The sequence below is a fragment of the Vulpes lagopus genome, chromosome 12, assembly GCF_018345385.1.
Source record: "Vulpes lagopus strain Blue_001 chromosome 12, ASM1834538v1, whole genome shotgun sequence".
Classification (NCBI taxonomy): Eukaryota; Metazoa; Chordata; class Mammalia; order Carnivora; family Canidae; genus Vulpes; species Vulpes lagopus.
In genome coordinates this window covers 25,226,430-25,242,927 of record NC_054835.1, presented here as the reverse complement: position 1 = coordinate 25,242,927, position 16,498 = coordinate 25,226,430, and the positions used below count along the sequence as shown (strand labels likewise).

Here is a 16,498-nt window from a genome sequence, read left to right as displayed (position 1 = left end):
GATCATTAAGAAGACTATTCTAGGAATAGCCAAGGTAAGAACTTTCCATGAGAACATTCTTCCTTGTAAAATAGAGAAAAGTTAGAATCAGTGTACTTGACCCCAAGTACATGTTGTCAAGGCCTTTTTTTGTTTTCTCTTGTGGAAGGTATGGTCATTTCCATGTACTACCCTTCTGCTTCAGAGTAAATTTGACACTATCTTTCTCAAATTCTCAGTTCTTCCATCTGTTGATGTGTAATGTGTACAAAATTCTGTATTCCTGGGCAGTCCGGGTGGCTCAGCAGTTTAGGGCCACCTTTGGTCTAGGAGACCCGGGATCGAGTCCCACGTCAGGCTTCCTGCATGGAGCCTGCTTCTCCCTCTGCCTGTGTCTCTGCCTGTCTCTCTCTCTCTCTCTCTCTCTCTCTCTCTCTCTCTCTGTGTCTCTCATGAATAAATAAATAAAATCTTTTTAAAAAAAATCTGTATTCCTAGTGTAGGCTTAGTTTATTTACATATTTTACTTTCAAAAGAATTTCACTCTTAAATCTTTTAAATAAAAACTTCTCTTTTAGGTTTCAGGTATAGAGAACATCAGGGCAGACATAGGGGGTATGAAGGGAAAATAGACATTAGTTTTAAGTCCTGGGAGCCCTTTGAAAGTTAAGCAAAAGGAATATAATTTTTCTTAAAATTTTGTGGAAGTTAGTGGAATATATTTTTTTATTCAGCTTTTTATGACTATAGTACTTATACAAATGCAGTACAGGTACACATGTTGATTTGACTATCTCTCAATTATCTTGTTGATGAGTAAAAAATTATCTTGTTGATTCCCCCCCTAAATTTGTATTAAAACTACTGAAGAATAGAGTAAGAATCTTTCGCAAGCAGTGGAAGTTTAGAAAACATTGTTATGGTCTTCCTAGGTAATTTGTAATTTATTGGAGGCCAGGGTTCATTACTTATACCAATATTCATCTTTCATCATAGTTAACATTATTCTGAATTTATATATCCTGGGTTTCAGCAAATGATTCTTATTTATTCATTAAAAATACATTAAATGAGTGTTCAACATGCACCAGCTTTTATTCTGAGTGTTAGAATTTAGCAATGAACAAAATACACCATAAGACCTTACATCAAGGAGCATATGTTCTAGCTGGGGGAGGCATCCAACAAATAAAACAAGCAAATTATGCCAGATATTGATAAATATTAGGGAGCAAAGTGAAGCAAGGAAGAGGAGGGGTGGAGGAGTATCATCATCAGGTAGGGTGCAGTTCAGATGGTCTGAGAATGTGACATTTGAGTAAAGAGCCGAAGGAGTTGTTGGAATAGCCATGCAGATATCTTTGGGAAGAGTGTTGTAAAGTTTTGAAGCAGAGAAATAGCATGATTCTGTTTAAATTTGTCTTCTGAAGTGATTTTTTTTTTATTAGTGAAATTAAATCCCCCCCATTTTTATGAATTGTCCATCTGTGCTTGTTAATCTTTCGTATTCTTAATGTTTTTTAATTGCATATATTGATTATTTTAACTCTTTATTAAACATCTAGCTGGTTATCTCACTACTGTTCTTTATGCCCACTAGGCTATTCTCAATTTAGTGTCGAGAATAATCCTCTAAGATTATATCCGACCCTCCAGTGGTTCACAAATTCACCAAAGTCCTCACAATAACCTACATAATCTAACTCCCATATTTCCTTAGACTTTATCTCCTACTACTGTCTCCTTCACTAACTCCACTTCAGTCACTTTGATCTTTCTTTTCTTTGAGCTTGCTAAGCATGCTTTTGTCTAGAGGCCTCTCCTTATTCTGTGCAGAAAATTTTTTCTCTACGATTTGCACCCTTGTCTCGTTCCAGATCTGTTCTCTCACATCACCCTCCACAGTGTGATCTTACATAACCAACCTGAACAGCCCACAATATGCCTCTATCAAAGCCCTATTTAGGTCCATGGTATGCTTCATTTATTCACATCTTTAATATTATTTATAAAGTTTTCTTCATAAAAATTCTTATATCTTAGAGTTTACTTTTAGATATTTGTTTCTTATGGGGAATTGCTATTTTTGTGTTTTTTCTCTTTTATGTTTTCTTACATGCATAGAAAAGTATTGATTTTTGTATATGTATTAGGTTATCCCCACAGATTTTTTTAAATATATTTTTTTAAATTATCCAGATTTTTAAAAATTTTTATTTATGATAGTCACAGAGAGAGAGAGAGAGAGAGAGAGAGAGAGAGAGGCAGAGATACAGGCAGAGGGAGAAGCAGGCTCCATGCACCGGGAGCCCGACGTGGGATTCGATCCCGGGTCTCCAGGATTGCGCCCTGGGCCAAAGGCAGGCGCTAAACTGCTGCGCCACCCAGGGATCCCCTCCCCACAGATTTTTAAACTCAGTTATAATTTGTAAAAGAACTCTGAGTTTTTTGATACGTGTTCTGCTCATATGCAAAGAATAACCTTGCTTCTTTTCTAATTTTATACTTTATATCTTATTGGATTGGTTGAGAATTTTTGGATTCATGTTAAATAATAATTGAAGTGTTCTGCTTTAGGTTGGGAAGTAGAGGATATGAAAGACCTACACTCCTACTATGTAATAACATGAAATCACCACATAAACAAAATAATCATACTCTTCTTTAAAGCCGTTGCATGTAAAGAAATCTTAGAAAGAAAGAGAAACAAAGGAAAAAAAAGATGGGACTCCAGAGAGACAAAATCCTTCCTAGGTGATCAAAGAATGTGGTGTGCTTTCCTATCTCAGGCCTGAGGCTGAGATTGGGAGTAAGGCTGACAGAGGAGTGAGCCTACTTGCGACTAGCTTTGCTGTAATGAGGAGAAACCAGCCAAACTTTTGAGAAACCTGTTTCAGATTTGAGTCTGCAGGAACCCTGAATACAAAGATAATTATTTCTACCCAATTCTCTCTTGTGGAAATCTTGCTGAGACTGGGGACAAGCTGAAAAGTGAAAATATATCTCTTATCTCTTGATTTGCAGTTTCATGGCCTAACAATTTTGAAATCTCAGACAACTGAAGACTCTCAGTCTCAAGGCCTTGTGGTCTGTAGGTGCTATCATTTTGTTCAGTCTTATAGTTTTAAAGTCTTGTGGTCATGCAATTTTAAGATCTAAAACAGAGATTGGCAAAATGTTTTATGGTTTTTGTTTTTTTAAGAAAGGCAGATAATAAATATTTCAGACTTTGTGAACCATATATCTATTTATCACAATTATTCAATTCTGCCACTGTAACACACTAACAGCCATAAACTGTATGTAAGTAAATGGTGTGGCTGTGTTTTAATAAAATGTTATTTATATAAACATGCATACAGCCTTTAAGCTGGAGCTATGGACCCCTAATTTCAAAAACTAGCAGTTTCTGGGTTCTTCTAAATAGAAATCTGAACTCAATTTTCAAAGCATTTGAACCAAAGACAAACTTAGTCTAACCAAAGCTGCAGTCAAGCTCCTCTCCAGACTATGGGGTGATCAGTGATATCAGCCCCATGGAAGTTAGAGACTGGGAATTTCCTATTTTCATCATTCCTTTGTGCAGATGCTAATTGCTTTCTGGCATCATTCAGCCTGGAAGCCAGGAAGAAATCCTTTAATACTCCTTTTGGTGCAGTCCTGCTGTTGATGAATTCTCTGAACTTTGGTTTGTCCAAAAGATTCTTCATTTTGCCTCCCCTCCTTTTTTTTGGAAGAATATTTTCATAGGGTATAGAATATGAGATTAACATTCTTTTTTTATTTCAACACTTTTTCCCCAAGGGAGTCTTCTGGTTCCCTTGTTTCTGAAAGGAAATCATTGCTTATCTTAGTTAACTTGTTTGTAATGTGTTTTGCTCCCTTAAAATTTTTCTATTAGCAATTTGATTGTGACTTGCCTTGGTTTGGTTTTCTTTGAATTTTTCTTGCGCAGAGTTCATTGAATTCTGGGATTTGTGGAATTACAGTTTTCATCAACTTTAGGGATTTTTCAGCTGTTATTACTTTTAAGTATTTTCTGGCATCCTTTTCTGGGATCCCATGTGTGTTGTACTGTTTGGTATTATAGTTTACTAAGATTCTAGTAATTTTTCACCTTTTTTCTCTCCTTATGCTTCCATTTGGATAGCATTTCTATTGCTTGGTGTTCAAATTCACTTATCTTCCCTCTTTAGATTTTAATCTGCTATTAAATTTTCCAGTGAATTTTATTTCAAATATTGTATTCTTTATCTCTAGTAGTTCCAGTTGGTGTTGGTACTTCTTTATAGATTCCATTTCTTTCTTCAATGTAGTCATAGTTTTCCTTAAATTCTTAAAGTATTTTTCATAGATATTTTAAAGCCTTGTCTGCTATTTCTATAGCTTTTTGTATTGACTAATTTTTATCTTGGTTTTGGATTACTTTTTCCTGTTTGTTTCATATGTTTTTGGATGCTAGACATTATAAATGTTAAAGCTAAGTGGTTTCTCCCTTTAAAAGAAGTTTATTTTCTTTTGATAGGCAGTTAAATTACTTTTGAATCAGCTTGACATTTTGAAGGATTTTTTTTTTTTTAATATAGCTTTGCTGGGGCAAGTCTGGAGTAGCCTTTATTCTAGAGTTAGTTTTTCCCCTTCTAATTAAATGTGACCCTTTGAGTCTGTGAATATTCCCAGCGTTCAGTAAGGTACCTCCACTCTGGCTGGTCAAAACTTAGGTATAAAAACAAACAAACAAACAAAAAACTTAGGTATATCCAAGCCCAGCCTCAATGAATTTCACCTGTCATACATAGCTTACTCTTCTGCCAAAGGTCAACAAGAGTCCTGTGCAGTTTTGGAGCTCTTTCTTTGTATAACTCTTTCCTCTCCAGTACTCTGCCCGGCAAATTTCAGCTATCTTAATCTCCCAGAACTACAGCTTTTTTCTGTTAAATTTAGTGAAATCTCACTGCTTAGGTTCCTCATAACCTTGTCAATGTCCGGAAAGTGACTGCAGGCAAAAAGCCCAGCAATGGAAGGACTCACCTTGTTTGCTTTTCTAAATCTTACTTTAGTTCCTTGGGGGTGAGGGGGAGCACATATAAAATGTAACTATAGTTGGAGCTTATCTGTAATTTTTTATTGTACCTTCTGATGAATGAAGAGAAAAAGATATTCATGTTTTCATGGTGCCCCTATTCCTTATCACATTGTAAATCCTATCTCATCTGTCATTTATTGACTTGTGTTATTTATAACATCTTTCTCATATTCTTTTTCATTTATTTAATAAGTATTGACTGTGTAGGTAATTACTCTATCGACAGGATGAATCAGACATGGATCCTGCTATTAGGATGATTACAGTGTAGCCAGGAATAAAATAAGATAAAAACAGAGAGGCAAACCATAAGAGACTCTTAACTGAGAACAAACTCTGAGGGTTGCTAGAGGAAAGGTGAGTGGGAGGATAGGGTAATTGAGTGATGGGCATAAAGGAGGGCACTTGTAATGAGCACTGGGTGTTCTATGCAACTGATGAATCACTAAATTCTCCTCTTGAAACTAATAATGTACTACATGTTAACTAACATGAATTTTTAAAAAACGAATCTTTAAATCCAAGCTAGAGATTGAAAATTATGAGAAACTAGTATAGATAAAAGTGGTATAGGAAGCCAAAAAGAAATGTCTCGGTTTATTATTTTACATGTTGGATTTAAGCAGCCTACTTAATGGGAAATTGCAAACATTTTTTTTTTTCTAATTTTGAGGCCTTTTTTTTTTTTTAAGATTTTATTTATTTATTCATGAGAGAGGCAGAGACATAGGCAGAGGGAGAAGTAGGCTCCATGCAGGGAACCTGATGTGGGACTCCATCCCGGGACCCCAGGATCCCTGAGTCAAAGGCAGTCGCTCAACTGCTGAGCCACCCAGGCGTCCCTTGAAGCCACTTTTTTTTTTTTTTTAAGATTTTATTTATTTATTCATGAGAATACACAGAGAAGAGAGAGAGAGAGAGGCAGAGACAAAAGCAGAAGGAGAAGCAGGCTCCATACAGGGAGCCTGACGTGGGACTCGATCCCGGGTCTCCAGGATCATGCCTTGGGCTGTAAGCAGCACTAAACCACTGAGCCACCGGGGCTGCCCTGAAGCCACTTTTATATTAATTTGAATTTCATTTTCATGCCACTTTATTCATTTCAGAGAGTGTGTGAGCAGGGGTGAGAGAGGGACAGATGGAGAGGGAGAGAGAATCTTAAGCAGGCTGCATGCCCAGCAGGGAGCCCACCTCTAGGCTAGATCTCATGACCCTGAGATCATGAACTGAGCCCAAATCAAGAGTCTGACATTTAACCAACTAAGCCACCCAGGTGCCCCAATTTTCATGCCATTTTAGATACAATGTATTTGTTTTTCAGTTTTGTTTTAGGTAATATTTTTTAGCAATTGGATTTGAAAATCAAAATATATCCTTGTAAGTTATATGATCAGGATGAACTAATTGCCCAGAAGAAAAGTCTGAGGTTTTATAATCTTATTTGGTTTGACTCTCAGTAGAGGAATCAGACATCATTGATCTGGAGAAACGCTATTGGTTGCTAAAGGCTCAATCCCGGACTGGTCGATTTGATTTAGAGACGTTTGGCCCATTGGTTTCACCACCCATTCGTCCATCTCTAAGTGAAGGTAGGAATCATTCTATTTTCTACAAATGTTCTTTGGTAAACACACCTGAAGCCACCCTTATTTTTAATCAATATATCTTAGGTCTAAAAGACTATAGTGTTATAAATTTGCAAGCGTCTTGCAAATAGCATAATAGAAAAAAACTAAAAGAGGAATTAAGATTGTAGTCTTGAGCTTCCTATTCTACCTATGTAACCTTGCATAAATCAGGTTAGGTCCCTGCACCTGAATATCCTCAAATATAAAAGGAGTTTGATCAAGTTAGTCATTGTATTACAATGAAGTTTCTTAGCCACTGGTGCAGGGATTAGGGTGATGACCACCACATGGGTAGAGTTCTAGGTTCCACACATAACCACGTCTTCCTCTCATTTGTGCCTCTACTCTTTTTCTTCTACATAAAAAGGTTCTAGTGCTGTATCCTTCTTCCTACCAAAAAGAGATTAGGAAACTATTGGACTGGACCATCTCTGAGATCCTTGCTAGCTCTAAACTTTTCATTACTCTTTTTTTTTTTTTTTTTAATTAGGAATGCAAAGAATAATTGTGGGTGATATAAAAGTCGTATTTGGAACTTGAATATTTGGGTTCTGTTTTTTATTCTGACCTTTTTAAACTTTTTTTACATTTGGTAAATCATTTAACCCCTCCTGAGCTTTAGTTTTCTACTCTTTAAACTGAGGAATTATATTCTTAAAATATACAGTCTATATTCATCAGATTCCGAGGGTACTTCAGAAATACTTACTGGAAGAGCCAGAACAGATAGGGCTCTGGGCTTTTCTACCTACTTCACCAGTGCAATTGTGATTCTACCTTTTTAGAATTGGATATTGAGAAATAATTAGATTTGAAAAGAAAATTATTCCATTTATATATTTTGTAAAAAAGTTTAAAAACCACAGGATTATAAATTCTCTTTCATTTCTGATTCTAAATATTTATTTATAAAACATAAACTATACAAAGAAGACTGTAGTCCAGAATATCTTTTGTTTGTAATAATAAGGTGTGTTATTTCTCTTTGCTTAATGAAAGCGTTATGGGAGCTTACATTACATCATGTTATATCTGGGAGTATACAGCTCAGCTTTTATCCTTCAGTTTTCCTTTTTCTTCTCCATCTTTCTAAGTAAGGATAATTATAATTCCTGATTTTTCAGTTTTTAATTTTTTTACATACTATTGTCATTTTTAGCTGTTAGAACTGATAGAAGGTAGGGACAAACAGGCAAATACAACCAAACACTAATGATTATAATGTATTTTCTGTGAGGATCTTAAGTTTTAGCTATACCAGGAGAAAAAAATACTTCCTGAGACCATGGGAACTACTGATAAAACTTTTTTTTTTTTAATTTGACCAGTTTATGGGGGGTCATGCCTTCTTTTATAAACATGATATTATTAACATTAGGAGACTTGCTAGCTGTGATTTATGGTGTTTTTTTCCTATTTCACAGGTTTGTTTAATGCTTTTGATGAAAATCGTGACAATCACATAGATTTTAAGGAGATATCTTGTGGGTTATCAGCCTGTTGCAGGGGACCCCTGGCTGAAAGGCAAAAATGTAAGTGTGTTAAATTGTGTTAAACATTTAATTTAAACAATTAAAAGTTTACATGGGATCCCTGGGTGGCGCAGCGGTTAGGCGCCTGCCTTTGGCCCAGGGCGCGCTCCTGGAGACCCGGGATCGAATCCCACGTCAGGCTCCCGGTGCATGGAACCTGCTTCTCCCTCTGCCTGTGTCTCTGCCTCTCTCTCTCTCTCTGTGACTATCATAAATAAATAAAAAAATTTAAAAAAAATTATTAAAAGTTTACAAATTGTATATACAGAGAAAAAGTTAGCATTCATCCCTGTAAAATTATCTGTGTATTAAGGCTTGAATTTTTATCATGTTGTCAGGTTGGCAAAGAGCAATCTCATGTTGAGGTTTTGCTGAGGTCAGTCTAAGGATTCAATCTTCTCTTTGTGATTAATAATGGAATTGATTTTCCTGATGAATTTGCAGTTCATGATAAGTGAACTACATCAGTCACAGTATATTTGACAGTGTTAAGCATTTAGAAAATATTTTCTGCCAATTGTATACATTAATATTTTATTAGTAAGATGAAATTTACGATCAAAACACAATTTTATTAAATACTAAAATGGTCTTTTAAACCTAGCTAAATGTTATTATAGCATAATTTACAAGTATAAGTACATTACATTATTAAATCTTAACCATATTTGAGAAAATTCAGCAGTTTACATTTAATTGGAATCTAATTCTAATGTATTTACTAGGGTCATCATCTCTGTGTCTTTCCAAAATACAGCTTCACAGATGTCACCTATTTTGGGTGTGCAATTTGGTATTTTAATCTTCTTTTGTAATACTTATTATGGTGCAGTCAGTTGATTTAATAGAATAATTTTATGGAAGTATATTGAGATAGATAATTATTTAATCTTAAAAATTCAGCATTCTTCCCTGATAATAAACCATTACTACAGTCTGGCTTTTATAGTAAATTATTTGTTCTCATTAAAGTTCTAATATTAAATAAGCTGAAATCTTTACTTCTCAAGTGAGGTTAATTATCGCCTTCAATTTGTTTTTAATTTCTTTTTTGGGCAGCCCGGATGGCTCAGCGGTTTAGCGCCGCCTTCAGCCCGGGGTATGGTCCTGGAGACCCGGGATCGAGTCCCACATCAGGCTCCCTGCATGGAATGGAGCCTGCTTCTCCCTCTGCCTGTGTCTCTGCCTCTCTCTCTCTCTCTCTTTCTCTCTCTTTCTTTCTCTCTGTGTCTCTCATGAATAAATAAAATCTTTAAAATATTTTTTCTTTTTTGCTGATGGACTAACAGAAGTCAGCAAACTATCGTGATTTGGAGTTAATTAGAAATGTGCTGATATTTCTTTTCTTTTTTTTTGAGATTTCTTTTCTTTTAAGATTTTATTTACTTAGAGAGAGAGAGAATGCACAAGTTAGGGGAGGAGCAAAAGGAGAGGGAGAAGCAGACTTCTTGCTGAGCATGGAGCCTGACACAGGGCTTGATCTCAGGTCCCTGAGATCATGACCTGAGCCAAAGTCAGACACCTGACTAAGCCACCCAGGCACCCCTGTGCTGATATTTCTGATTCTTAGCATGTTGTATATAAACTTCATCAAAGAGTTGAAATTTTCCTTTGGCAAAAAATTGAGTGTGCATTAATTACATTAGAGAGGCAGAGTAGAACCAGACCATCTTTTGAACACCAAGTTATTACATTTTTTTTTTTTTTTAAAGAGAGAGAGAGATCGTGAGTACAAGGGTGGAAGAGGCAGCAGGAGAGTTTCAGGCAACTCCCCACTGAGTGTGGAGCTCAAAGTGGGGCTCAATCTCATGATCCTGAGATCATGACCTGAAGCCAAAACCAATAGTCAGACACTTAACTGACTGAGCCACACAGGTTCCCCACCTTGTTACTGATTCTTAATGTAAATGGAATATATTTAACAGTATAAAAATCAACTGCAATGATCAGTTTTAAATATTATAAATTAATTTAAAGGCTTGAATTATCTTCTCAAAACCTGTGAGGTATTATATAGTAACTTAACACTTTTTTATTAGTTTGCAAGGAATTTAGCTCTAGATTTGGGAGAAGGATAGGACTCCATAACCTCGGTAGTGATTCAGAGAGAGATTTATGAAGTATGCAGGAAGTCCTACAAGTTCAGAGGACTTTAATGACATACTGTAGTTTGCTCCAGATGAGAACTTAATCCAGAATGTACTGGCTTGAGAAATTTAAGTGATTCTACTAGGGCAGCTTCTAGTGAAAGGCATTGTACTTCAGAATAGAAAAGTAACTTCCCTCCATAAGAATTTCTTTTCTTTAGTTTGCTTCAAGGTGTTTGATGTTGACCGTGATGGAGTTCTCTCCAAGGTTGAACTCAGAGACATGGTGGTTGCACTTTTAGAGGTGTGGAAGGACAACCGCACAGATGATATCCCAGTAAGTACTGATTGTATACATATTGTTGCATGTAAACTTCCAATAGGAAAATAGAGTAGAGAATTTAAAAAGAAAGAGAGAGAAAAGTAGTTATTACTTTGAGTTGCTGTATTCTGCTACTACTCAGAATATTCATAGCTGAAGATACAAAACCAGGAAGAGAATGTGCCTTAAAAAATTTAGTAGACTAAACTTACTGTAGGAAAATTCTCTTAACTTTTTCAAAGCAAATCTAAGAACCTATTTATTTAGGTAATTTTTTAAAAAGTACTTGACTGATGATTACTAGAGGGGAAGATCATGGGGGATGGATTAAACAGGTGATGGGTATTAAGGAGGGCACTTGTGATGATGCACAGTGGGTGATGTATGGAATTGTTGAATCACTATATTGTATACCTGAAACTGATAACAAGACTAAAAATATAAAATATCTTTAAAATTTTTTAATAAAAAAATTTTAAATACTTGGCCAAAATACAGTATACTTTAGCCATTGAATAATAAAAATGATAAGTACTCTTTTCTAATTATTCCTTTGGATTTCTGTTTATAAAGGAGCTGCATATGGATCTATCTGACATTGTGGAAGGCATATTGAATGCACATGATACCACAAAGGTGAGTCTAGCTAGAACTAGAACAAATTATATTCTTTAGTAAAAATACCATGTGGTCTGAATTAGGATATATAGTTTATATACATATTTGAATCTCTTCTGCATCACCTCCATCAAGTGTTTATTTGGACCTACAGTTAGAGTACCTCTAAGTTGTCTCTAAAGCTAGCACATTCGTCCTTTTTTTTCTTTAATTTAAAAATTTTATTTATTTATTTGAGAGAGAGAGAGCGTGCACACAAGCAGGGCTAGGGGGAAGGGCAGAGAGAGAAGCAAGGCTCCCCAATGAGCAGGGAGCCCAACTTGGGACTTGATCCCAGGACCCCAAATGGTGACCTAAGCTGAAGGCAGATGCTTAACTGACTGAGCCACCCAGGCATCCCAACCCATTCCATCTTTAAATAACTTTGTTAAGTATTTATATATACATTTATATTTTATAAGCTAGATATTTTATAAAAATAAGGTAGACACAGCCCTTGTCATCTGTAGTTTATGATATTTATTTTTCCCATTTTAATAAGTTATGGTAGGGCTAACTTGATATTGAGCAAAAAAAGTCACACAAAAAAGGACATTTAATTTGTGATTCCACTTATATGAAGCCCAAAAACAGAGGCAAAACTAACAGATGGAGATAAGTATTAAAATAGTGATTTGGGGATGAGTGGATTAATTGGGAAGGACCATAGGATATCTGGGATGAGGGAAAAAATACTTTTTTAAAGATTTTATTTATTTACTTGAGAGAGAAAGTGCATGAGCCGGTTGGAGAGGGATCAAAGGGACAAGCAGACTCCTCACTGAGTAGGGAGTCCCACAGGGGGCTCCAGGCTCCATCCCAGGACCCTAAGATCATGACCTGAGGCAAAAGCAGACTTAAGCCAGGTGCCCCAATGGAAATGATTTTTTATCTCAATCTGGGTGATGCATACATTCCTGAGTTATTATTTTTAATACTATTGGTAATGCTCTCTCCTGGATTATTTAATGTCAGCCAAATCATGTAATACCAGGAATAAGCATATATTTTATAAAAAGTAAATTTGTGGGTTTTTTGGACAACATTTATTAGTAAGTATATTATTATAGATATATTCCTTTGGCTTATATTACTATACTCTTTGTGGCCCTGTATGAAATTGAGAATAATGCACATATGTGAGGCATGTTTGAGTTATTTTGTGTCTTTCCATTCAAACATTGACATGTACCAAGTACCAGATTGGTAGGATAGAGTCCCTAATGGTATAACAAAGGTTAGAAAAAAATAGTGAAACCAGATTTTTTTTTCTTCAATCACAATTCCAGAAGGAATCATTATAGTCATATTAACTGATGCTCAATAGAAACAAATAATAGAAACAAATAATTATAGGGCTTGAGCTTTGTTTGGCAACAGTCTTCTCCCTCATTTACTTCTCTCTGCTGAAAATTAAGATGCCCACTTCTATTAGATAGGCATAGAAACCTGAAAAATTTGTTAGAAAATGCCTCATGAAGAGATGTAATTTCTAACACCTCTTTTCTGAGTGGTAAACATATTATTATTGCTGTCTAGTTTTATGTTAAAATTGAGTTTCTTCTTCTGGCTCTACTGTGAAAATTAACAAGATAATTTAGAGGGGCCTGGGTGGCTCAGTTGGTTGAGTGGCTCAGGTCATGATCCTGGGCTCCTGGGTTCCTGGGCTCCTGGGCTCCTGGGCTCCTGGGCTCCTGGGCTCCTGGGCTCCTGGGCTCCTGGGATCAAGCCCTGCATGGGCCTCCCTGCTTGGCAGGGAGCCTGCTTCTCCTCTCTCACTCTTCTCTTATGCTCTCTCTGTCACTCTCTCTCTCCCAAATAAATAAAATCTTTAAAAAGAAAAACAAAAAACAAGAAGATAATTCAGCTGCTCCATCTCCATGTAGCAATGATAATGAAATGGTAACAGTTTACAGTAAAACTTGGACTTTTCAGCCAAACCTATTAACCATAGTCACTAGAGACAGATTATGTCATTATTACACTTCTTTTTGTATCTTTAGATTTAAAATTAACATACAAAGAAGAAACTGTATTATGTGAACTAATAATTATAATCACAGTACTTTAAAATCTTTTATCATATATGGTTATGTAGTGAAAAGAGAACATATCAGTACCATTAAATTATAAAAGCCAAAAACATTACTTCATCTAGAATTGAATACATGCAGTAAAAAACATTTGATTATAGTTTTGCTGAAGAAGAAAAAAATAAATGTTGCTTTTATATGTATATGTAATTTTTTGTACATGTTGATACCGCAAAAATTTTGCTTTACTCAACTTATAAATTGTTCGATTGTTTTTTGGGAAAATTTAGTGTAGTTACTCATTTTTGATGTGTCAAAAATTTATTATCAAGTTCCTTTATTTTTTTTTTTTTTTTAAATTTTTTTTTTAATTTTATTTATTTATGATAGGCACACAGTGAGAGAGAGAGAGAGAGAGGCAGAGACACAGGCAGAGGGAGAAGCAGGCTCCATGCACCCGGAGCCTGACGTGGGATTCGATCCTGAGTCTCCAGGATCGCGCCCTGGGCCAAAGGCAGGCGCCAAACCGCTGCGCCACCCAGGGATCCCTCAAGTTCCTTTAAATATCTAAGAAGTTTGATAGTATTGTGAGATGTTTCTAAGAAGGTCTTAGAAAATTATTAGAATGAAAGTGCATAATCCAGAGAGTCTGCTATTGCTTTCAAAATTTGTAAATATGGGACACCTGGGTGGCTCAGCGGTTTAGCACCTGCCTTGGGCCCAGGGCGTGATCCCAGAGTCCTGAGATTGAGTCCCATGTCAGGCTCCCTGCATGGAGCCTGCTTCTCCCTCTGCCTATGTGTTGTCTGCCTCTCTCTGTGTCTCTCAGGAATAAATAAATAAAATCTTTTTTAAAAAATTTGTAAATATTCCACTTTCCCTATTCAGAGCTCTTTGTGGCTTTCCATAACCAGAAGATAATGTGAGTTATTTCCTAGGTCTTATTGGAGGAATGAAGATTGTTGGTGATAAATTATCCCTATTACCATTGACTGCTTTGACAGAGTTTTGTTACTTTTAAGCTCATCCTATATGGTCTAGTTTTCAGATGAACACATAGCATCTACTTTAAATTATTGGTTTTGTTTTCAGAAAAATTACCAATATAAGTTTAATAAACCAGATTTTATTCAAATGCTATAAAAATGAGGACATTCTTAACATGAGATCTTCTAAAATATTTCTCTTTCAGATGGGCCATCTTACTCTAGAAGACTATCAGATCTGGAGTGTGAAAAATGTTCTTGCCAATGAATTTTTGAATCTCCTTTTCCAGGTATGTTTAAGGCAAATGACAGGTATAGAGAGTAGTAGTACCAATAATTCTACATATTTTTCATTGTGTACTAGTTATTACAATATTCAACTATAAAACCACATATTATAAAAAGAACTACATTATCCTGTATACACCTGAAAGATGGTTAAGGTAGAGTATAAAAGAGCCCTTTGAAGCATCTCAAAATCATGACATGGGAGATGAGAAATTATATAGCTGATTATGTTTATTTATCTTATAAGTCATGGTAGACCAGCATGTTAAATACATGGAGAATAGTTTAGATTGCAAAAATCATCATAATTTTGTATTTTTCTTCACTGTTATCTTTTTTAAAGGCCTTCCCTAACAAGTCAGACAGTGTGAACAGAAAGATGGATTGTAAGTAGGCAGCTGTAAAATTTTCAATGTACACAGTTTCTCCAGTTAGGAGATTATCTTGGCTGCAAAGCTGTTTCTAATTTTATTTTTAAACTCTAGAAGAACCAAGAAAGGTTGAAGGAGGAGCGAATAAGTGCCAGGAATGAACATTCAGTCATAAGACTTGCCAGATTTCCACTATTTTCCTGGTTAGAGTAGTTCTCTTCCTCTAATTAAGAAAAAGTAATTTTAATTTCCCATTTTTTATAATTCTTCATATATAAATATTAAGTTGATTTAGTAGTTGGTATTTTAGATTCTTCTGTCATGTGCTTCTATTGTAAATAAAGAAAAACTTGTCTGTGCATGGCTATGTTAGAATAAATGGAAATTGGTCTCTTCCTGATAGCTAGTGACTAATTACTATGTATATAAAACATATATAATCTAATAAGCCTGTAATATCCATTTATATCAGTCAGTTGCTCTACAATCAGTTTACAGCAGGGATTTAAGTAGATGGCTTTATAAAATATAAACATGTATAAAAAATCTATAAATCACTAAACAGAAATGGCTTTCTTGGTAATATGAAAATTAATCAACTATTTTTATCTCCTTTAAAATAACATCCTCAGGGCAGCCCTGGTGGCGCAACGGTGTAGCGCCGCCTGCAGTCCCACGTCTGGCTCCCTGCATGGAGCCTGCTTCTCCCTCTGCCTGTGTCTCTGCCTCTTTCTCTCTCTCTCTGCATCTCTCATGAATAAATAAATAAGATCTTTTAAAAATAAAATAAATAAATAAATAAATAAATAAATAAATAAATAAATAAATAAATAACATCCTCATTAGTTTTTCTCATAACTGTATAAAACATTTAGATCGCCAAGGTTTATGTCCCTGTCATCTTCTAGCTCTCACATAGCATAGCATTGACTTTTTTGTATTGTCTTTTCTATTTTCTCTTTCTTATCAAGGACTTTCAGTGGCACTATTTTTCTATGACTAACTTATAAATAAGCATTTGCTTGAGATTTACTTTTGTGTATATGTGTCTCTAACATTATATTATGAAGAGCTGAAAGGTAGTTTTCATTGAATACCTATCACCCACATTTAACATTGCATTTTACTATATTCGCTTTATTTCATATACAACATGCTTTTAAAACTGTATGTTCACTTAGTATATGAGTAAGAAGACTTTTATCCTGAGTTGTTTTGTTTTCTATGTGTCTTAAAATTGGTAGAGTTAGGTGGTAAGTTTGGCAATAGAAGCTTGAATTACGCTCTTAGTTTATTTGCCAAGATCCTTATTGGCCAAATGTTTTGGTATTTAAGTGTAACATGTATAAGTGTCAATAAAATTAGAAAACCATGCTGTAGTAATATCTTTATTTTTTATCTTTTTTGTAACTCAATGCCCAATATTTTGTAGAGGAATCAGAGTCTTGTTTCTTGTGTTTGTCAAAAAGCATCAAATTTCTAAAAAGCCAGGCAGCCCCAGTGGCCCAGCATTTAGTGCCACCTTCAGC

General features: G+C 35.3%; 1 protein-coding gene across 2 annotated transcripts in view; it reads left to right on the top strand.

The window, feature by feature from the left end:
* USP32 (ubiquitin specific peptidase 32) overlaps window positions 1-16,498 on the top strand; it is a 204,498-nt gene that overhangs the window by 121,467 nt on the left and 66,533 nt on the right. For both annotated transcript variants that reach the window (XM_041725031.1, XM_041725030.1), the window contains exons 6-10: window positions 6,523-6,654; window positions 8,118-8,225; window positions 10,534-10,649; window positions 11,208-11,270; window positions 14,517-14,600. In XM_041725031.1, the coding sequence (XP_041580965.1) occupies window positions 6,523-6,654; window positions 8,118-8,225; window positions 10,534-10,649; window positions 11,208-11,270; window positions 14,517-14,600 (503 nt within the window). The remainder of the gene's footprint in view (window positions 1-6,522; window positions 6,655-8,117; window positions 8,226-10,533; window positions 10,650-11,207; window positions 11,271-14,516; window positions 14,601-16,498) is intronic.